Source organism: Coregonus lavaretus (assembly GCF_964263955.1).
Source record: "Coregonus lavaretus genome assembly, chromosome: 37".
Classification (NCBI taxonomy): Eukaryota; Metazoa; Chordata; class Actinopteri; order Salmoniformes; family Salmonidae; genus Coregonus; species Coregonus lavaretus.
In genome coordinates, this window is record NC_140024.1 from 24,517,052 (window position 1) to 24,539,616 (window position 22,565).

General features: G+C 45.7%; 1 protein-coding gene across 1 annotated transcript in view; it reads left to right on the forward strand.

Annotated features, from left to right (window-relative positions):
• Positions 1-22,565, forward strand: part of LOC311111382 (unconventional myosin-Va-like) — a gene marked incomplete at its 5' end in the record, with an annotated part of 35,412 nt that overhangs the window by 1,123 nt on the left and 11,724 nt on the right. The window contains 23 exons of the mRNA XM_084154099.1: positions 341-422; positions 1,607-1,714; positions 6,973-7,079; positions 7,360-7,625; positions 7,705-7,786; positions 8,504-8,644; positions 10,542-10,667; positions 10,905-10,988; positions 13,135-13,287; positions 14,188-14,285; positions 14,584-14,779; positions 15,095-15,306; positions 16,327-16,483; positions 17,674-17,913; positions 18,104-18,352; positions 19,204-19,297; positions 19,616-19,764; positions 19,955-20,068; positions 20,331-20,465; positions 20,585-20,641; positions 20,956-21,183; positions 21,725-21,825; positions 22,356-22,412. Coding sequence (XP_084010225.1) covers positions 341-422; positions 1,607-1,714; positions 6,973-7,079; positions 7,360-7,625; positions 7,705-7,786; positions 8,504-8,644; positions 10,542-10,667; positions 10,905-10,988; positions 13,135-13,287; positions 14,188-14,285; positions 14,584-14,779; positions 15,095-15,306; positions 16,327-16,483; positions 17,674-17,913; positions 18,104-18,352; positions 19,204-19,297; positions 19,616-19,764; positions 19,955-20,068; positions 20,331-20,465; positions 20,585-20,641; positions 20,956-21,183; positions 21,725-21,825; positions 22,356-22,412 — 3,236 coding nt within the window. The remainder of the gene's footprint in view (positions 1-340; positions 423-1,606; positions 1,715-6,972; positions 7,080-7,359; positions 7,626-7,704; positions 7,787-8,503; positions 8,645-10,541; positions 10,668-10,904; positions 10,989-13,134; positions 13,288-14,187; positions 14,286-14,583; positions 14,780-15,094; positions 15,307-16,326; positions 16,484-17,673; positions 17,914-18,103; positions 18,353-19,203; positions 19,298-19,615; positions 19,765-19,954; positions 20,069-20,330; positions 20,466-20,584; positions 20,642-20,955; positions 21,184-21,724; positions 21,826-22,355; positions 22,413-22,565) is intronic.

Genomic DNA, 22,565 nt, shown 5'->3' on the forward strand with positions numbered 1-22,565 from the left:
ACACACAGATACACATGCACACAAAAACACATTGTTCAGATGAGGATAGTGGAGTATAGCATGTCTTCCCAGACTTGAGGAAGCTGCTGTGAGTCCTGTACTGCAACACACATTCCCCACATTCCTTTCTGCAACAGCACCTGGGTGTGTGTGTGTCTTAGTCTGTGGTGGAAATGTTGCAACATTAAAACTATACGAGATTCTAAACAGCATGACAGTGTTCTGTTGTCTGTACACAACATTGCACACTGGAATCTGCTGGCTGTATAGAACACACTATCTGAAACTGCCTGACTGTGTGTGTCTGTCTGTCGGTCTGTCTGTTGGTCTGTCTGTGCAGGCGGACGAGGAGAGGAACTATCACATCTTCTATCAGCTGTGTGCGTCCTCCCATCTACCAGAGTTCAAGAATCTGAAGCTAGGTAAGACACACACAAACACACACTCTCCATTGGATGATTGGACGCTTCCTAAGCTTTGAAACGTATCTATCTATTTATTTATTGATTAGCCTGACAACCCATCCACATGGTTCCGGCCAAACACCACGCCCACTAGAGTTTCTTCTCCACCATGAGTCTGGATTTGCTTTCCTCCCTCAATACATAGAATGTGAACACATTCTAACCGTTCTGATTGGTCCCGATTCCAATGGGTTGAGCCCAGCGTACACAAATCATGAATCACGTCATTGGCTTTGATACTGTGATTGGTTTGAGACGATCCAATCGTTAATGAATTTGTTTTGTACAACGATCCTCATTTTGAAGTCGGCACAAACGACTTCTGGGATGGCAGTTTCAGACTGAATGTATGAAGCGATCAGTCGAGCAGTGGAATTAAATTCAGGATGAGTCGTCAAGCAATTTATTGATATCAATAAATGACGAATGGATAAATAAAAATAGTGCCCCACGTTCTCCGTGATCATATAGGTGAGATGTGTAACAGGGATAGAGGAAATAGGACAGTGTATTTGTAAACAAACAGAAACGTGAGGACAGACAGCAGCCATATTGAGTCATATTAACTGTGGGATCATATTAACTACAGTAGAGCTCCTATTCGATCAAACTTCATGTTGTGGGTGTGAGGCAGTGCCCAGCTGCCTGCAGAGAGAGATGGAGGGAGAGCGCATGTGTGTGAGATGGCAGAAAGAGAGACTGTGTCATCTAACGAGGCTGTTTGTTGCACAAACACACATACACACACACTTAATCTCTGACACACACACACACACACTGCCCTAGTCTCTCTCAGCTGGCCTCTTGGCAGAGACACACCACTAGAATGGAGGGGTTGTCATTGTGATATCAGCCCTGAGTTGCCAGGCAACAGTCTATGGTTGCTTTAATCTAGGGAAGGCTTTGTTTTGGGAGTGTGCGTGTGTGCACACTTTCTGCGTGCACGTATTAACAAGAGTATTCAATGTATCACACTCAAACATCAGGTCAGGATTGGGCCCTGTGTGATCCCAGTGACCCTAATGTAGCAGTATTCTCCTGGTCAGCTGCTCTAAACAGTTGAATAGAATAGAAGACTTTCTATAGGCTACTGATTAACCACTGTTGATTTAGTGTGTGTGTGTTTTTGTGTGTCCATGCAGGTAGTGCTGATGACTTCCACTGCACCAACCAGGGTCGGAACCCGATCATCGATGGAGTGGACGACGCTAAAGAGATGTGCACAACACGACATGCCTTCTCACTGCTAGGTAATATATACACACCTGACATGCCTTCTCACTGCTAGGTAATATATACACACCTGACATGCCTTCTCACTGCTAGGTAATATATACACACCTGACATTCCTTCTCACTGCTAGGTAATATATACACACCTGACATGCCTTCTCACTGCTAGGTAATATATACACACCTGACATTCCTTCTCACTGCTAGGTAATATATACACACCTGACATGCCTTCTCACTGCTAGGTAATATATACACACCTGACATGCCTTCTCACTGCTAGGTAATATATACACACCTGACATTCCTTCTCACTGCTAGGTAATATATACACACCTGACATGCCTTCTCACTGCTAGGTAATATATACACACCTGACATTCCTTCTCACTGCTAGGTAATATATACACACCTGACATGCTTCTCACTGCTAGGTAACATATACACACCTGACATTCCTTGTCACTGCTAGGTAATATATACACACCTGACATTCCTTCTCACTGCTAGGTAATATATACACACCTGACATTCCTTCTCACTGCTAGGTAATATATACACACCTGACATGCCTTCTCACTGCTAGGTAATATATACACACCTGACATGCCTTCTCACTGCTAGGTAATATATACACACCTGACATTCCTTCTCACTGCTAGGTAATATATACACACCTGACATGCCTTCTCACTGCTAGGTAACATATACACACCTGACATTCCTTCTCACTGCTAGGTAATATATACACACCTGACATTCCTTGTCACTGCTAGGTAATATATACACACCTGACATTCCTTCTCACTGCTAGGTAATATATACACACCTGACATGCCTTCTCACTGCTAGTAATATATACACACCTGACATGCCTTCTCACTGCTAGGTAATATATACACACCTGACATTCCTTCTCACTGCTAGGTAATATATACACACCTGACATGCCTTCTCACTGCTAGGTAATATATACACACCTGACATTCCTTCTCACTGCTAGGGAATATATACACACCTGACATTCCTTCTCACTGCTAGGTAATATATACACACCTGACATTCCTTCTCACTGCTAGGTAATATATACACACCTGACATTCCTTCTCACTGCTAGGTAATATATACACACCTGACATTCCTTCTCACTGCTAGGTAATATATACACACCTGACATTCCTTCTCACTGCTAGGTAATATATACACACCTGACATTCCTTCTCACTGCTAGGTAATATATACACACCTGACATTCCTTCTCACTGCTAGGTAATATATACACACCTGACATGCCTTCTCACTGCTAGGTAATATATACACACCTGACATTCCTTCTCACTGCTAGGTAATATATACACACCTGACATTCCTTCTCACTGCTAGGTAATATATGCACACCTGACATGCCTTCTCACTGCTAGGTAATATATACACACCTGACATGCCTTCTCACTGCTAGGTAATATATACACACCTGACATTCCTTCTCACTGCTAGGTAACATATACACACATGACATTCCTTCTCACTGCTAGGTAATATACAGTGAGGGAAAAAAGTATTTGATCCCCTGCTGATTTTGTACGTTTGCCCACTGACAAAGAAATTATCAGTCTATAATTTTAATGGTAGGTTTCTTTGAACAGTGAGAGACAGAATAACAACAACAAAATCCAGAAAAACGCATGTCAAAAATGTTATAAATTGATTTGCATTTTAATGAGGGAAATAAGTATTTGACCCCTCTGCAAAACATGACTTAGTACTTGGTGGCAAAACCCTTGTTGGCAATCACAGAGGTCAGACGTTTCTTGTAGTTGGCCACCAGGTTTGCACACATCTCAGGAGGGATTTTGTCCCACTCCTCTTTGCAGATCTTCTCCAAGTCATTAAGGTTTCGAGGCTGACGTTTGGCAACTCGAACCTTCAGCTCCCTCCACAGATTTCCTATGGGATTAAGGTCTGGAGACTGGCTAGGCCACTCCAGGACCTTAATGTGCTTCTTCTTGAGCCACTCCTTTGTTGCTTTGGCTATGTGTTTTGGGTCATTGTCATGCTGGAATACCCATCCACTACCCATTTTCAATGCCCTGGCTGAGGGAAGGAGGTTCTCCCCCAAGATTTGACGGTACATGGCCCCGTCGATCATCCCTTTGATGCGGTGAAGTTGTCCTGTCCCCTTAGAAGAAAAACACCCCCAAAGCATAATGTTTCCACCTCCATGTTTGACGGTGGGGATGGTGTTCTTGGGGTCATAGGCAGCATTCCACCTCCTCCAAACACGGCGAGTTGAGTTGATGCCAAAGAGCTCGATTTTGGTCTCATCTGACCACAACACTTTCACCCAGTTCTCCTCTGAATCATTCAGATGTTCATTGGCAAACTTCAGACGGGCATGTATATGTGCTTTCTTAAGCAGGGGGACCTTGCAGGCGCTGCAGGATTTCAGTCCTTCACGGCGTAGTGTGTTACCAATTGTTTTCTTGGTGACTATGGTCCCAGCTGCCTTGAGATCATTGACAAGATACTCCCGTGTAATTCTGGGCTGATTCCTCACCGTTCTCATGATCATTGCAACTCCACGAGGTGAGATCTTGCATGGAGCCCCAGGCCGAGAGAGATTGACAGCGCTTTTGTGTTTCTTCCATTTGCGAATAATCGCACCAACTGTTGTCACCTTCTCACCAAGCTGCTTGGCGATGGTCTTGTAGCCCATTCCAGCCTTGTGTAGGTCTACAATCTTGTCCCTGACATCCTTGGAGAGCTCTTTGGTCTTGGCCATGGTGGAGAGTTTGGAATCTGATTGATTGATTGCTTCTGTGGACAGGTGTCTTTTATACAGGTAACAAACTGAGATTAGGAGCACTCCCTTTAAGAGTGTGCTCCTAATCTCAGCTCGTTACCTGTATAAAAGACACCTGGGAGGAGCCAGAAATCTTTCTGATTGAGAGGGGGTCAAATACTTATTTCCCTCATTAAAATGCAAATAAATGTATAACATTTTTGACATGCGTTTTTTTCTGGATTTTGTTGTTGTTATTCTGTCTCTCACTGTTCAAATAAACCTACCATTAAAATTATAGACTGATCATTTCTTTGTCAGTGGGCAAACGTACAAAATCAGCAGGGGATCAAATACTTTTTTCCCTCACTGTATACACACCTGACATTCCTTCTCACTGCTAGGTAACATATACACACCTGACATTCCTTCTCACTGCTAGGTAATATATACACACCTGACATTCCTTCTCACTGCTAGGTAATATATACACACCTGACATTCCTTCTCACTGCTAGGTAATATATACACACCTGACATTCCTTCTCACTGCTAGGTAATATATACACACCTGACATTCCTTCTCACTGCTAGGTAATATATACACACCTGACATTCCTTCTCACTGCTAGGTAATATATACACACCTGACATTCCTTCTCACTGCTAGGTAATATATACACACCTGACATGCCTTCTCACTGCTAGGTAACATATACACACCTGACATTCCTTCTCACTGCTAGGTAATATATACACACCTGATATGCCTTCTCACTGCTAGGTAATATATACACACCTGACATTCCTTCTCACTGCTAGGTAATATATACACACCTGACATTCCTTCTCACTGCTAGGTAATATATACACACCTGACATGCCTTCTCACTGCTAGGTAATATATACACACCTGACATTCCTTCTCACTGCTAGGTAATATATACACACCTGACATGCCTTCTCACTGCTAGGTAATATATACACACCTGACATGCCTTCTCACTGCTAGGTAATATATGCACACCTGACATTCCTTCTCACTGCTAGGTAATATATACACACCTGACATTCCTTCTCACTGCTAGGTAATATATACACACCTGACATTCCTTCTCACTGCTAGGTAATATATACACACCTGACATGCCTTCTCACTGCTAGGTAACATATACACACCTGACATTCCTTGTCACTGCTAGGTAATATATACACACCTGACATTCCTTCTCACTGCTAGGTAATATATACACACCTGACATTCCTTCTCACTGCTAGGTAATATATACACACCTGACATTCCTTCTCACTGCTAGGTAATATATACACACCTGACATGCCTTCTCACTGCTAGGTAACATATACACACCTGACATTCCTTGTCACTGCTAGGTAATATATACACACCTGACATTCCTTCTCACTGCTAGGTAATATATACACACCTGACATTCCTTCTCACTGCTAGGTAATATATACACACCTGACATGCCTTCTCACTGCTAGGTAATATATACACACCTGACATGCCTTCTCACTGCTAGGTAATATATACACACCTGACATTCCTTCTCACTGCTAGGTAATATATACACACCTGACATGCCTTCTCACTGCTAGGTAACATATACACACCTGACATTCCTTCTCACTGCTAGGTAATATATACACACCTGACATTCCTTGTCACTGCTAGGTAATATATACACACCTGACATTCCTTCTCACTGCTAGGTAATATATACACACCTGACATTCCTTCTCACTGCTAGGTAATATATACACACCTGACATTCCTTCTCACTGCTAGGTAATATATACACACCTGACATTCCTTCTCACTGCTAGGTAATATATACACACCTGACATGCCTTCTCACTGCTAGGTAATATATACACACCTGACATTCCTTCTCACTGCTAGGTAATATATACACACCTGACATGCCTTCTCACTGCTAGGTAATATATACACACCTGACATTCCTTCTCACTGCTAGGTAATATATACACACCTGACATTCCTTCTCACTGCTAGGTAATATATACACACCTGACATTCCTTCTCACTGCTAGGTAATATATACACACCTGACATGCCTTCTCACTGCTAGGTAATATATACACACCTGACATTCCTTCTCACTGCTAGGTAATATATACACACCTGACATTCCTTCTCACTGCTAGGTAATATATACACACAGGGTCAGCCATAGTAGTATTGCGCACCTGGAGCAAATGAGGGTTAAGTGCCTTGCTGAAGTGAACATAGACAGATTTACACCTTGTCGACTTGTGTATTCAAACCAGCTACCGTTCGGTTACTGGCCCAATGCTCTAACCGTTAGGCTACCCTAATGTCCTAGGTCACACACAAACACCACACCACACACGTTAACATTTCCCAGGCAGTCATTTACTCTCAGTCCCATTTGGTTTTTAGTATAGTGTTGATTTTGATAGTATTGTTTTTGTGTATTTTGTGTTCAGGCATCAACGAGTTGAACCAGAGGGGGCTGTTCCAGGTCCTGGCGGCCATCTTACATCTGGGCAACGTGGAGATCAAGGACCGAGACTCTGATAGCAGCATCATACCTGTGAGGAGACACCTCCAACCTCTCTGACCTCTAACCTCTATTATTAAACCTCTGACCTTTCCTAATCATTGGCTCTTTCTCAAATTGTCTTGACTCAATTCCTCCCATCTCTCTCCTCACCTACTTCTCAAAACCCATTGGAGAAGAAGGTCTGAGGGGAGGGACCTTGGACCTTCTCCAATACGGTTGAGAAGGGTCGAGGAGATGGGAAGAATAGCAGAAAGATTAATTGAGCAATTGATTGAAATGACCATGAATCCCTCTCTCTCCCCCCTCTCAGCCCAATAACCGCCACCTGACGGTGTTCTGTGAGCTGATGGGCGTGACCTACCAGGACATGTCTCATTGGCTGTGCCACAAGAAGCTGAAGACAGCCCAGGAGACCTACATCAAGCCCATCCCTCGGCTGCAAGCCTCCAATGCCCGCGACGCGCTTGCCAAACACATCTACGCCAAAGTCTTCAACTGGATCGTGGACCACGTCAACAAATCTCTGCGCGCCACTGTCAAACAGCACTCCTTCATAGGAGTCCTGGATATCTATGGGTGGGTGGGTGTGTGTCTGTGCTTGTTTGTGTGTGTGTGTGTGAGACAATCACTCTCTGACCTCTCCTCTGCTCTCCAGGTTTGAGACGTTTGAGATCAACAGTTTTGAACAGTTCTGTATCAACTATGCTAACGAGAAGCTACAACAGCAGTTTAACATGGTGAGAAAACTGTGTGTCCTGTCTGAAACTGAACTCCTGTTTAACATGGTGAGAAAACTGTGTGTCCTGTCTGAAACTGAACTCCTGTTTAACATGGTGAGAAAACTGTGTGTCCTGTCTGAAACTGAACTCCTGTTTAACATGGTGAGAAAACTGTGTGTGTCCTGTCTGAAACTGAACTCCTGTTTAACATGGTGAGAAAACTGTGTGTGTCCTGTCTGAAACTGAACTCCTGTTTAACATGGTGAGAAAACTGTGTGTGTCCTGTCTGAAACTGAACTCCAGTTTAACATGGTGAGAAAACTGTGTGTGTCCTGTCTGAAACTGAACTCCTGTTTAACATGGTGAGAAAACTGTGTGTGTCCTGTCTGAAACTGAACTCCTGTGATGCCGTTGTCTAAATAACCCTCTCGTGTGTAAAAGTATTCCAAAAAAACAATATAAATAGATTGATATATTTTATTATTGATGCAGAGTTACAATGTGATGCTCTCTGTACATGCTGACCTTGTCTCTCCTCTCTTCTCCTCTCTCCCCTCTTCTTCTCTCCTCTCTTCTCCTCTCTCCCCTCTTCTTCTCTCCTCTCTTCTCCTCTCTCCCCTCTTCTTCTCTCCTCTCCTCTCCTCTCTCCCCTCCTCTCCTCTCCTGTATTTTCATTTCTCCTCTCCTTTCCTCTCCTCTCTTCTCCCCCCTTCTCTCTCCTCCTCCTCTCTACAGCATGTGTTCAAGCTGGAGCAGGAGGAGTATTTGAAGGAGCAGATTCCCTGGACTCTGATAGACTTCTATGATAACCAGCCATGTATCAACCTCATAGAGGCCAAGATGGGAGTACTAGATCTGCTGGACGAAGAGTGCAAAGTACACACATACACATGTACACACACACATATATATATATATATACATATACAGTGGGGAGAACAAGTATTTGATACACTGCCGATTTTGCAGGTTTTCCTACTTACAAAGCATGTAGAGGTCTGTAATTTTTATTATAGGTACACTTCAACTGTGAGAGACGGAATCTAAAACAAAAATCCAGAAAATCACCTTGTATGATTTGTAAGTAATTAATTTGCATTTTATTGCATGACATAAGTATTTAATCACCTACCAACCAGTAAGAATTCCGGCTCTCACAGACCTGTTAGTTTTTCTTTAAGAAGCCCTCCTGTTCTCCACTCATTACCTGTATTAACTGCACCTGTTTAAACTCGTTACCTGTATAAAAGACACCTGTCCACACACTCAATCAAACAGACTCCAACCTCTCCACAATGGCCAAGACCAGAAAGCTGTGTAAGGACATCAGGGATAAAATTGTAGACCTGCACAAGGCTGGGATGGGCTACAGGACAATAAGCAAGCAGCTTGGTGAGAAGGCAACAACTGTTGGCGCAATTATTAGAAAATGGAAGAAGTTCAAGATGACGGTCAATCACCCTCGGTCTGGGGCTCCATGCAAGATCTCACCTCGTGGGGCATCAATGATCATGAGGAAGGTGAGGGATCAGCCCAGAACTACACGGCAGGACCTGGTCAATGACCTGAAGAGAGCTGGGACCACAGCCTCAAAGAAAACCATTAGTAACACACTACGCCGTCATGGATTAAAATCCTGCAGTGCACGCAAGGTCCCCCTGCTCAAGCCAGCGCATGTCCAGGCCCGTCTGAAGTTTGCCAATGACCATCTGGATGATCCAGAGGAGGAATGGGAGAAGGTCATGTGGTCTGATGAGACAAAAATATAGCTTTTTGGTCTAAACTCCACTCGCCGTGTTTGGAGGAAGAAGAAGGATGAGTACAACCCCAAGAACACCATCCCAACCGTGAAGCATGGAGGTGGAAACATCATTCTTTGGGGATGCTTTTCTGCAAAGGGGACAGGACGACTGCACCGTATTGAGGGGAGGATGGATGGGGCCATGTATCGCGAGATCTTGGCCAACAACCTCCTTCCCTCAGTAAGAGCATTGAAGATGGGTCGTGGCTGGGTCTTCCAGCATGACAACGACCCGAAACACACAGCCAGGGCAACTAAGGAGTGGCTCCGTAAGAAGCATCTCAAGGTCCTGGAGTGGCCTAGCCAGTCTCCAGACCTGAACCCAATATAAAATCTTTGGAGGGAGCTGAAAGTCCGTATTGCCCAGCGACAGCCCCAAAACCTGAAGGATCTGGAGAAGGTCTGTAAGGAGGAGTGGGCCAAAATCCCTGCTGCAGTGTGTGCAAACCTGGTCAAGACCTACAGGAAACGTATGATCTCTGTAATTGCAAACAAAGGTTTCTGTACCAAATATTAAGTTCTGCTTTTCTGATGTATCAAATACTTATGTCATGCAATAAAATGCAAATTAATTACTTAAAAATCATACAATGTGATTTTCTGGATTTTTGTTTTAGATTCCGTCTCTCACAGTTGAAGTGTACCTATGATAGAAATTACAGACCTCTACATGCTTTGTAAGTAGGAAAACCTGCAAAATCAGCAGTGTATCAAATACTTGTTCTCCCCACTGTGTATATATATATATATATATATATATATATATATATATATATATATACATACATACATACATACATACATACATACATACATACATACATACATACATACATACATACATACATACATACATACATACATACATAATGCAGAGGCACACACACACACACACTCCCATAACACACACCCCCATAACACAGACACACACACATAGAGTACCTAGTGTGAACCAGTGTTCTGTGTGTCCAGATGCCTAAAGGTTCAGATGACTCGTGGGCCCAGAAGCTGTACAACACCCATCTGAAGACCTGCTCTCTGTTTGAGAAACCTCGCATGTCCAACAAAGCCTTCATCATACAACACTTCGCTGACAAGGTGCTGATCACTGTGTGTTATGTGTGTGCAGTGTTGACGTCTTGGCTGACCCAGTACTGCTGAGTTCTGTTTTAGTATCAGTGTCCGGTTACAGAGAGCGGGAAGTGAGCGGGTTCACTCTATGAATAAAATGAATGCTGTTCTGATTGATAATCTGAGTCCAAGTTGACAGTTCTGTAAATTACTTTGTATTAAAGTGTCAGCAAAATAACCTTATTTTCTAACTGTTGTGTCCAGGTGCAGTACCAGTGCGATGGCTTTCTGGAGAAAAACAAGGACACAGTGAATGAAGAGCAGATCAATGTCCTGAAGGCCAGCAAGGTGTGTGTCCCTGCAAAACACACACACAAATACAAACACGCACACCGCACATTCAACTGGTAACACACACACACGATCGATGACTTTCTCACTAGTGTGTGTGTTTGACAGTCTCAGTGTTGTCTCACTGAATGACCTCCGACAGGGAACCCAGTGAAGGTCAGGAGAAACAGCACCCTCTGCTGTCCATGTGGTGTAATGACGATATGTACACAATGGGAGACATTTTCCGCCAAATAGGCCTTGCAGTGTGTGTGTCTGTGTAAGTGTGGGCGTGTGTGTGTGTATAAAGATTCACTCTGCCCGTTGTTCTGTTGTAGAGGCCAGCAGCAGCAGAGCGGGGTAAGGGTTAAAACACTCCTTTAACCCCCTAACACATTAAACACACACAAGGTTTAACTACACTGGAACAATCAGCCATGGCAATACTGTGTGTGTATGTGCTTGTGCGTGTAATTGTGTGTGTGTTGTCATGGAAACCAGCTTGACTAACCAGTAATGGTGTAGACGTGATAATGACTCTTTAATTAGAAATCTAGCAGTTCAACCCATCATCATGGTGTTCGAGAGAAAGAGAGAGGTTCTGTGTGTGTTTATGTCTACAAGAAACACACATTCCTTCTGCCTACCATCAGCAAAGAGATGGCTCAGTCATGTGTTATGCTGTCTGAGCCGACAGACATAGTGCCACGTCTATGGTCTGATGCCATGTTTGAATGGTGTGTTGTCATTACAAACAGCCTTTGGCAGTAGACACCATGACACCTACCCTGTCTGATCTGATGGCCCTTTTTGTTTGGATTCATAGTTTTATATGAATATACTTTTAATGTGTTTTAGATGTGTATACTGCAATGATTTTGATTTCCTTGGTTTCTTTCATTTTTGGTTAATCTTTATTTTGTTGTTGTGTTGTTTGTTGTTGTTGTTTACATCTGTTGTCCATGTGTGTCTGTCCCATCATGACAACAACCCTTAAACAGCTAAAGGTAAACATTCTGCTGCCCCATTTACCTCTTTCTGTCTCAACCTTTTGTTAGTTCTTTCTTTCTATCCTTGCATCGTCTCTTTCTCCCTGACTCTCTAACCCACACCATTCATTCTTCGTCACTGTGGTCTCACAATAGTTCTAATGGCACTTAAGTGTGTGGGGTGTAGGGGGTGAGGCTGCATGGGCGCTGCAGCACTGGAGACTACCTCTCGGGGGGGGGGTTGAGATGTTTTGGCTGTATCATCCTGCTTAATGGAGCTGAAGCAGTGTTTACCGAACTCGGTCCTGGGGACCCCAAGGGGTGCACATTTTGGTTTTTGCCCTAGCGCTACACAGCTGATTCAAATAATAAACTCACCATCAAGCTGAATTGAATCAGCCTAGGTGAAAAATCTAAATGTGCACCCCGTGGGTTCACCAGGACCGAGTCTGGGAAACCCTGCCGAATAGAAGCAGCATAGCAGCATTCTACACACACACACACACAAGAACACAGCTGGAGGACTGAACCCCTTTTGAAAGGCTGCACTGTGGCCCCCTCCCCATTTACAACTTAACCAACAGAGAACACACTAACCAATCGCTTTCTCCTCGAACCATAACATCCTTTGTTGTCATTTTAGATTGTTAGATATAAAGGATTGCATGAATAAGCTGATGATAACAATTCCATAGACTTGTCTGTTATACTATAGACCTTATTATACTTCTCATGTAATGTTTAGATGCCGCTGCTCAGCATCATCTCATTCCTTATCAAGGGCTTTTATTGGTCCACATTGTTATTGGTCCAAAAAACTAAAAATATGTATTAATTAGACTACACACATTTTCTGTCCAGAGTTTCCTGCTGTCTTGTTGTACCATTCTGTTAATAGCCAGTCTGTCTGCAGCTTTAGCCACAAACATTATTAGCACTGTTACCTAGCCTAGCCTAGCCTAGCCACCACTCACATATACCTATGGCTAACTGTTAGCTGAACAAGTTTGTGACGTAACTGTCTGTTGGCTGCTGCTACCTTTATTTATACAGGTAAGTCAATTAAGAACAGTGTCTTATTTGCAATGACGAGGCATGTTTGTGTGTGTACAAATGTTTGGGTGCGGTTGCGTGCCTGTGTGCATGCTTGTGTGTGTGTGTGTGTGTGTGTGTAGTTGGACCTGCTAGTGGAGCTGTTTCAGGATGAGGAGAAGGCGACCAGTCCGACAGGGACCGCTGCAGGAGGTAGAACACGACTCAGCGTCAAACCAAAAGAGATCAGACCTGGAGCAAGCAGCAAGGAGCACAAGAAGACTGTTGGCTGCCAGGTAGACTGCATCATAGAGACAGTCGCATGCATGCACACACACACAGTGGTGGAAAAAGGACCCAATTGTCATACTTGAGTAAAAGTAAAGATACATTAATAGAAAATGACTCAAGTAAAAGTGAAAGTCACCCAGTAAAATACTACTAGAGTAAAAGTCTAAAAGTATTTGGTTTTAAATATACTTAAGTATCAAAGTAAATGTAATTGATAAAATGTACTTAAGTATCAAAAGTAAAAGTATGAATTATTTCAAACCAGACGGCACCATTTTCTTGTTTTTTTTTAATGTACAGATAGCCAGGGGCACACTCCAACACTCAGACATAATTTACAAACAAAGTATTTGTGTTTAGTGAGTCCGCCAGATCAGAGGCAGTAGATGACCAGGGATGTTCTCTTGATAAGTGCGTGAATTTGACAATTTTCCTGTCCTGCTAAGCATTCAAAATGTAACGAGTACTTTTAGGTGTCAGTGAAAATGTATGGAGGAAAAAGTGCATTATTTTCTTTAGGAATGTAGTGAAGTAAAAGTTGTCAAAAATAAAAATAGTAAAGTACAGATACCAAAAAAAACTACTTAAGTAGTACTTGAAAGTATTTTTACTTAAGTATTTTACACCACTGCACACACACACACACACACACACACACCCCTACAGGCACTCAGACCAGCATTGTGACTTGCCAACCAGAGTCAGAATAGCTGAAATGTACAAATGAAGCACTTTAATAATCTCCTGTCTTTACTCTTTCTCCTCCTTCTCTGTCCGCTTCTCCCTCTCTCCTCTCCTCTCCTCTCCTCTCCTCTCCTCTCCTCTCCTCTCCTCTCCTCTCCTCTCCTCTCCTCTCCTCTCCTCTCCTCTCCTCTCCTCTCCTCTCCTCTCCTCTCCTCTTGTAGTTCCGTAACTCTCTGGCAATGTTGATGGAGACTCTGAATGCGACCACTCCTCACTATGTTCGCTGCATCAAGCCCAATGACCTCAAGTTCCCCTTCACGTAAGTGTCTGCATACTAATCTCTGGTTAAATTGCCATAGTACCATCTGACTTGGCAAGATAACGTTAGGTGAATGTAATTGTGATGTTATGAGGCTGAATGGTTCTCTCCAAGTTTGGCTGGTATGGTTTGATTAACTATGTGAATGTTGTCTTTAGGTTTGACCCTAACATTAGTGAAATGTTGTCTTTAAGTTTGACCCTAATGTTAGGTGTACGTTGTCTTTAGGTTGACCCTTAGGTTGAGCTGAATGTTGTGTGTGGGTCTGACCCTAACGTTAGGTGAATTTTGTCTTTAGGTTTGACCCTAAGCGAGCGGTGCAGCAGCTCCGAGCCTGTGGTGTTCTGGAAACCATCCGCATCTCAGCCGCAGGCTTCCCATCCAGGTGGACCTACCAGGAGTTCTTCAGTCGTTACCGGGTTCTGATGAAGCAGAAGGACGTCCTGTCGGACAGGAGGCTGACCTGTAGGAACGTCCTGGAGAAACTAGTGCAGGTAGGAGGGGTCAGGGGTTTGAGATCCACTACATTGCAATCAGACTGCGTAGAATCAAAGATCTACAAATCATCTTACATCCCAACTATTTATGTCAGGGATGGTCAACTCCAGTCCTCGGGGGCCGGAGTGGTGACACACTTTTTCTCCCATCCCTAGTAAACACAGCTCATTAAACTAATTGCATGATTAGTTGATTACTGTGGTCAAAATGAGCAATTCTGGACCTCACCTTGCTGAAACTGATCCTCTAAAACACGTGGTCTGTCTCTTTCCCACCCATCTCTCTCTCCTCTCTCCTCTCTCTCTCTCTAGGACCAGGATAAGTACCAGTTTGGTAAGACTAAGATCTTCTTCAGGGCTGGTCAGGTTGCCTACCTGGAGAAGCTGAGGGCTGATAAGCTGAGAAAGGCATGCGTCCGCATCCAGAAGACCATCCGCTGCTGGCTGGTACGCAAGAAGTACCTCCGCAAGAAGCATGCCGCCATCACCATCCAGAGATACACCCGCGGACACCAGGCCCGCTGGTCAGTGGAGCACACACCTGTCACTCAACACCCTCTGGACAATCACAATGCAGATAAAAGCAGTTTAGACTGTGTGACTTCCTGAAAAGGAGCCAATCAGAATTGTCTGATGTATTGTAGGAAGTGGTAACATTTTACAAATATTTATTTGTGATTTGATTGATTGATTTGTTCATCCGATCAGTTGGAGGTTATTGGTGGGTAAATTATAGTAATTCAACAGCATGTTTCACCACTTACCCTAACTACGCTCTCTCTCTCTCCCCTGCCTCCTCTGACCCCCTTCTCTCTCTCTCCCCTGCCTCCTCTGTCCCCCTTCCCTCTCTCCCCCGGCTTCCTCTGTCCCCCTTCTCTCTCTCTCCCCTGCCTCCTCTGTCCCCCTTCCCTCTCTCTCTCTCCCCCGGCTTCCTCTGTCCCCCTTCTCTCTCTCTCCCCTGCCTCCTCTGTCCCCCTTCCCTCTCTCCCCCGGCTTCCTCTGTCCCCCTTCTCTCTCTCTCCCCTGCCTCCTCTGTCCCCCTTCCCTCTCTCTCTCTCCCCCGGCTTCCTCTGTCCCCCTTCTCTCTCTCTCCCCTGCCTCCTCTGTCCACCTTCCCTTTCTCTCTCTCTCTCCCCCGGCCTCCTCTGTCCCCCTTCTCTCTCTCTCCCCTGCCTCCTCTGTCCACCTTCCCTTTCTCTCTCTCTCTCCCCTGGCCTCCTCTGTCCATCTTCCCTTTCTCGCTCTCACTCTCCTCTGTCTCCTTCTCTCTCTCCCCTGTCTCCCCTCTCCCTCCTCTCCCCCTCCCCTCTCTCACTCTCCCCTGCCTCCCCTCTCCCCCTTCTCTCTCCCCCCTGCCTCTCCTCTCCCCCCTGCCTCTCCTCTCCCCCCTGCCTCCTCTCTCTCTCTCTCTCTCTCTCTCTCTCTCTCTCTCTCTCTCTCTCTCTCCTGCCGCCTCTGTCCGCCTCCCCTCTCTCCTCCTCCTCTGTCCCCCTCCCCTCTCTCACTCTCTCCCCTGCCTCCCCTCTTTCTCTCTCCTCCCCCAGTCTGGTTAAGTACATGCGTCAGACCCTGGCAGCCATCACCATCCAGAAGTTCCAGAGGATGTGTGTCCAGAGGAAACTGTACCTCCAGAAGCAGGCTGCTGCCCTGGTCATGCAGACTATCCTCAGAGCATACATGGCCCGACAGAAATACCAAGGGGTGAGAGACGCATACACTATATACACACACACACACTACATACACTACACACACACACACACGTTATGTTCTTCTATCCTCGTGGGGACCTAACATTTATTTCCATTAAAAATTATATTTTCCCTTACCATAACCCAAATCTTAACTTTAACCCTAAACCTAACTCCTAACCCTAAACCTAACCACTAGCCCCTTACCCTAACGCTAATTGTAACCCTAACCCTAATTGTAACCCTAAACCAAACCCCTAAGCTTAAAATAGCCTTTTTCCTTGTTTTGCTATCTTTGTGGGGGGAGATTTTGAGATTTTAGGTCCCCACAAGGATAGAAGAACCAACTCACACATACACACTCCTAGCACTGCCAGCTAATAACGCAGCCCTCCTGCATGTCTGTCAGCAGTGTGGTTTATAAATAACTCCAGTGCAACGTTGGATGGACGTGAGTCACCAGTCACCCTCATACCTGGACCACTCCCAGGGAGCTAGGGAGAGAACTCAGCTGGTGTCTCTCTGGTCACTGGGAGCTAGGGAGAGAACTCAGCTGGTGTCTCTCTGGTCACTGGGAGCTAGGGAGAGAACTAGGCTGGTGTCTCTCTGGTCACTGGGAGCTAGGGAGAGAACTAGGCTGGTGTCTCTCTGGTCACTGGGAGCTAGGGAGAGAACTAGGCTGGTGTCTCTCTGGTCACTGGGTGCTAGGGAGAGATCTAGGCTGGTGTCTTTATGGTTACTGGGAACTAGGGAGAGAACTAGGCTGGGGTCTCTCTGGTCACTGGGAGCTAGGGAGAGCTAGGCTGGTGTCTCTCTGGTCACTGGGGCCATGTTAGGGTCAGGTGACATGGCAGTAGTTAGGGACTGTCCCACTGACTGACACACACAGCTGACCTCTTTAACATAACCCTGCTAGGATACCACTTTCTATTGCTCTCTCTGTCTTTCTATCAACACTCTGTCTCTATCTTTCTGTGCATCTGTATATGTCTCTCTCTGCCGCTCTCTCACTCTCTGCCTCTCTTTCTCTGTCTCTGTCATCACTCGTCTGTTATATTAGGTAGAAAGTAGATAGATCTCCTGTTGTTGTGGATTAACAGCAAGATGAAGCCCAGGAGACCAATAAGAGTTCAGCAACACCAGAACGCTCACATTACATTCACAGGAACTAACTCTCTCTTTCTCCCTCTCTCTCCACAGTTGCTGCGTAACCACAAAGCTGTGTTCATCCAGAAACACGTGCGTGGCTGGCTGGCCAGACAGCGGTACAAGCGCTCCCTGCGAGCCATCGTCTATCTGCAGTGCTGCATCAGGAGGATGAAGGCCAAGAAAGAGCTGAAGAAGCTGAAAATCGAGGCCCGCTCCGTTGAACACTTCAAGAAGCTTAACGTCGGCATGGAGAACAAGATCATGCAGCTGCAGAGGAAGTTAGACGAACAGGTGAGGCTCTGTGGAAACCAGGCGGACATTTTTGATATTTTTGCAGCTGGAAGTAGCCACCCTAATAACAAACTCTCCTCCAAGAGTGACTGCTCAAAAAGAATAGAATATGCATCTTCACACATTACATTAAAATGGACTAACCCTACCTCTCTCTCTCTCCTTCCCCTCATCCTCTCCCTCCCCCCAGGCTAAAGACAACCGTGTGACTAGCGAGCGGCTGAACTGTCTGGAGACGTCCCACGCGGTGGAGAGTGAGAAGCTGAAGGTGGAGGTGTCTAAGCTGAAGGGGATAGAAGAGGAAGCCAAGAACAACGCCAACCGTGTCACTTCCCTTCTGGAGGAGCTGGAGAAGCTGAGGAAGGAGCTGACCACCACCCAGAAAGAGAAGAAGACCATAGAGGACTGGGCTACCAAGTACAGGGATGAGATGGAAAAGGTGAGGGGTGAGGAAGGGGTTAGGGAGATGGTGAGGTGGGGTGAGGAGGGGGTTAGGGAGAGGGTGAGGTGGGGTGAGGAGGGGGTTAGGGAGAGGGTGAGGTGGGGTGAGGAGGGGGTTAGGGAGAGGGTGAGGTGGGGTGAGGAGGGGGTTAGGGAGAGGGTGAGGTGGGGTGAGGAGGGGGTTAGGGAGAGGGTGAGGTGGGGTGAGGAGGGTGGTGGGATAGAACATTTCTCACCTACTCAAGTCATCTCTTCATCTTCTCTCCTCCAGTCACTTCTCAGATATATTTAAGTGAAATGGCTCCCTTTCATACATATTCCCCATAGTGGCCCTATAGAAATGTGACAAGTTTGTATAAGAATGTGTAAAGATGTTTTTGCCAGAGGATACAGTGTTTGTGTCGTGGTTCAATGGTTTAGGACCCAGGGGAATCTACTGCAGACTGGGTACATGGCGGGCTGGGAGGCCATTGCCTTGGTGCAGGTGAGACAGGTAGACTAGTAGTCGAGAGCAGGTAGACTAGTGCTAGCTGTGCAGTACAGTAGAGCAGTCCTCCAGAAGCCCAGGGAAATCAACTCATCCCCAATGTCCCTAGGGTCCAGACCTGGGTCAGATACAGAACATCTGTCAAATACTGAAGATGCACTTGATTTGTCTCACCTTGTACACTGGAACCAATGGAAATGTTCTCAATCTCCACCCACTCTGCACATTGGTCCAGCTAATCAAGTGCATCTTTAAATATTTGAAACTATTTGACCCAGATCTGCTAGTATTCTCAAATTGATGGATTACTGACCAATAGGCTGTGGTAGACTTGATTTAAGTATGTTCTCTTTTGTGTGTAGATGGTAGCAGAGCTGAAGGAGCAGAATGGTCTGCTGAAGACCGAGAAAGACGACCTGAACCGAATGATCAAAGAACAGAGCCAGCAGATGACAGGTACCAACCAATCACTGTTACTAGCTTTAGACCAATCACATTCACTGTTACTAGCTTTAGAACAATCACATTCATTGTTACTATCTTTAGACCTATCACATTCCGTGTTAATACTTTTAGACCAATCACATTCATTGTTGAAGTTCCATACAGAGAATTTATGATATGTTCCCCACGCATGCTGAAAATGTCTTCTTTCTCCTCTCTCTCCCCCCTCTCCCTCTTTCCTTTCTTCTCTCTGTCCTCTGTCCTCCCCCTCTCCCCCCTACCCCCTTTCAATCTCCCTCCCTCCCCGTCTCACCCTCCTCCCCCTCTCAGAGAAAATGGCTCGTGCATTAGCGGAGGAGACTCAGCAGTTGGAGAGCGATCTGAACGAGGAGAGGTCTCGCTACCAGAACCTCCTAACAGAACACCTGAGACTGGAGGAACGCTACGACGACCTCAAGGAAGAAATCACACTCTCTGTGGTAGGAGGCACACGTATAGCATGTCAACATTTTCACACTCACTGGACTGAACCATACCACACATACTTACACACTTACAGACACGCCACACCACCCCACCATGCTACACACACACACAACACAAACACACTGCACCACACCACAAACACACACATACACACTAACGTCCCCTTGCCCCTCCTTTCTTTAGAGTGTGCCCAAGCCCGGCCACAGGAGAACAGACTCCACCCACAGCAGCAACGGATCAGAGTGCACCTACAACTCCGAGTTCGCCGAATCAGAAGAAAGCTCCCGACATGGAGAAGTGAGTGGGGTGGGACTTAGACAGGAACATCCTCTAACCATTAGAAAATGTTACAAAAACCTGTTTATGTTGCTTCAAACTGTTCTGTAGTTATTTTAACAGTTATTACAACTACAACCCTGCAGAATTGGTAATCATACAGTAAAAAACGTTCTGTAACATTTTAGTGTTGACAGCTAATGTCTTTAATGCCCTGATGATGCCCCGAAGCTCCGCCTGTCAGTGTCCTTCCTGTCTCTGACCTCACTTCCTGTTGTGACAGGATGTGACCCGGGGCATGGACACGTCTCTGACTCTGAAGCTGCAGAAGCGCGTGACGGAGCTGGAGCAGGAGAAATCCTCTCTCCGCAACGAGCTCGAGAACAAGGAGGAGCAGTTCCAGCGGGCTAGAGTCAGGGTACAGCGACAGTACTACACAATATTACTACAATACTATGCAGTATTACTGTATTACAACCACATTCTTACTTACTTTACTGTCGGACCGCTCTTTCTGTCTCTCTGTCTGTGTGTCAGGATGATGAGGAGCATAGGAAATCTCGTGGAGCAGAACTGGAGTACGAGTCGCTCAAGGTATTGTATTGGAATCCGAATAAATATCCAATCTACTCATCTACTCTAGTGGGTAGTGGGTGGGGGCTAGGACTTAAGGCCTAGGGCAGTGGTGGGCAACAGCTCGAGGCTCAAGGGCCCCGGGGCCTGCCAGTTGCCCATCACGGGGCTAGGGGTTGATTTGGGACTGTATTAGCTGGGTGAGTGTGCTGTGTACATAGAGATAGATAGAGATCTCTAGATGATATAACCCATTTTAGCATTGACATTGCCATCTCTATGGGTGTGTATTAATTCTCTGCCTGCCGCCGGCGGCATCCATCTTTATTTCACAGCGCCAGGAGCTGGATTCGGAGAACAAGAAGCTGAAGCACGACTTGACCGCCATGAGGCAGAGCCTGCTGGGTAATGCAGGCGCTGGGGCAGGTGCACCAGGAAGTCCACCTTACAAAGTTCTCATGGACCAACTGAACTCCTCCTGCGAGGAGCTGGAGGTGCGGAAAGAGGAGGTGCTGATTCTACGATCCCAACTGGTCTCTCAGAAGGAGGCCATGCAGCACAAGGTAGGAGACATGGAGGGATCCATACACACACACACGCATATACACAGACACGTGTAAACACACACACTGACACATGCACAGACACGCATATATACACACAGACCTGCAGAGATACACACACACACACACACACACACACACACACACATAAACCCTTTCATGTCTGTCCACTGCACTAACAATGCTTCTAACACTCCAGTCTCTTCTCTCTTCTGTTCTACTGTCTCTCTCTCCTCCCATGTCTTCCTAAAGGATGAGAAGGTACTAGAACTCCCCTGCTGACTGCATGCTCTGGGAATGACTAGCTTAACGTGCCCACACACACACGTGCCACTGATTATTTGCATGTAACCCCACCGTATGTATAGTCTTTAGGTTCACAATACTGGATGGGTCAAGATTAAAGTGGAATAATAGTGTCATACTGTCTGCTCTGTTCTCTGACTCTCTGTTTTCTGTCTTATCTACATGACTGATGGTTCTTTTTCTCTCACTCTTTCTCTGTCTCTCTCTCATCCCCCTCCATGTCATCCCTCTCAAGGAGACAATGACAGAGCCAGTGCACTATGTAGAGGATGTCCATAAGATGAAGGACTCTGGTGCAATCACTCAGGCTTATCTAGGACTCAAAGAGACCAACAGGTACATCTCTCTTTTTCCCTCTCTCGCTTTCCCTCCCCCTCTATCTCCTTCTCTCTGTCACCCTCTTTACCTTTCTCTCCCCCTTTCCCTTCCTCCCCCCCCAGAGTGCCACGGAGGACTCATTACAGTACAAACTCTCCACCAGTATGTGTGACGTACTCCATGAGTACACTTGGTGTGTGTGTGTGATCTGTATGTGTGACGTACTCCATGAGTACACTTGGTGTGTGTGTGTGATCTGTATGTGTGACGTACTCCATGAGTACACTTGGTGTGTGTGTGTGATCTGTATGTGTGACGTACTCCATGAGTACACTTGGTGTGTGTGTGTGTGATCTGTATGTGTGACGTACTCCATGAGTACACTTGGTGTGTGTGTGTGATCTGTATGTGTGACGTACTCCATGAGTACACTTGGTGTGTGTGTGTGATCTGTATGTGTGACGTACTCCATGAGTACACTTGGTGTGTGTGATCTGTATGTGTTTGAGAACTGTGTATGTGTGAACTACTCTCTCTGTTTTGCGCAGATCTCCCAGGTTCTTGCGTAAACCACTAGAAGCCAATGAGCTCCTTAATCGGCTCAGGTAACCAATCAGATGTGGCCTTTGCATCATGAGGCGGAGCATGCATGGCCACGCTGACCAATGGGGATTGAGCAAGACTGAGTGGAGGCTTTTTATTGGATAGGCTAATACAGTTGATGATGGCTGGCTGATATTGAATGCTATATTAATGCT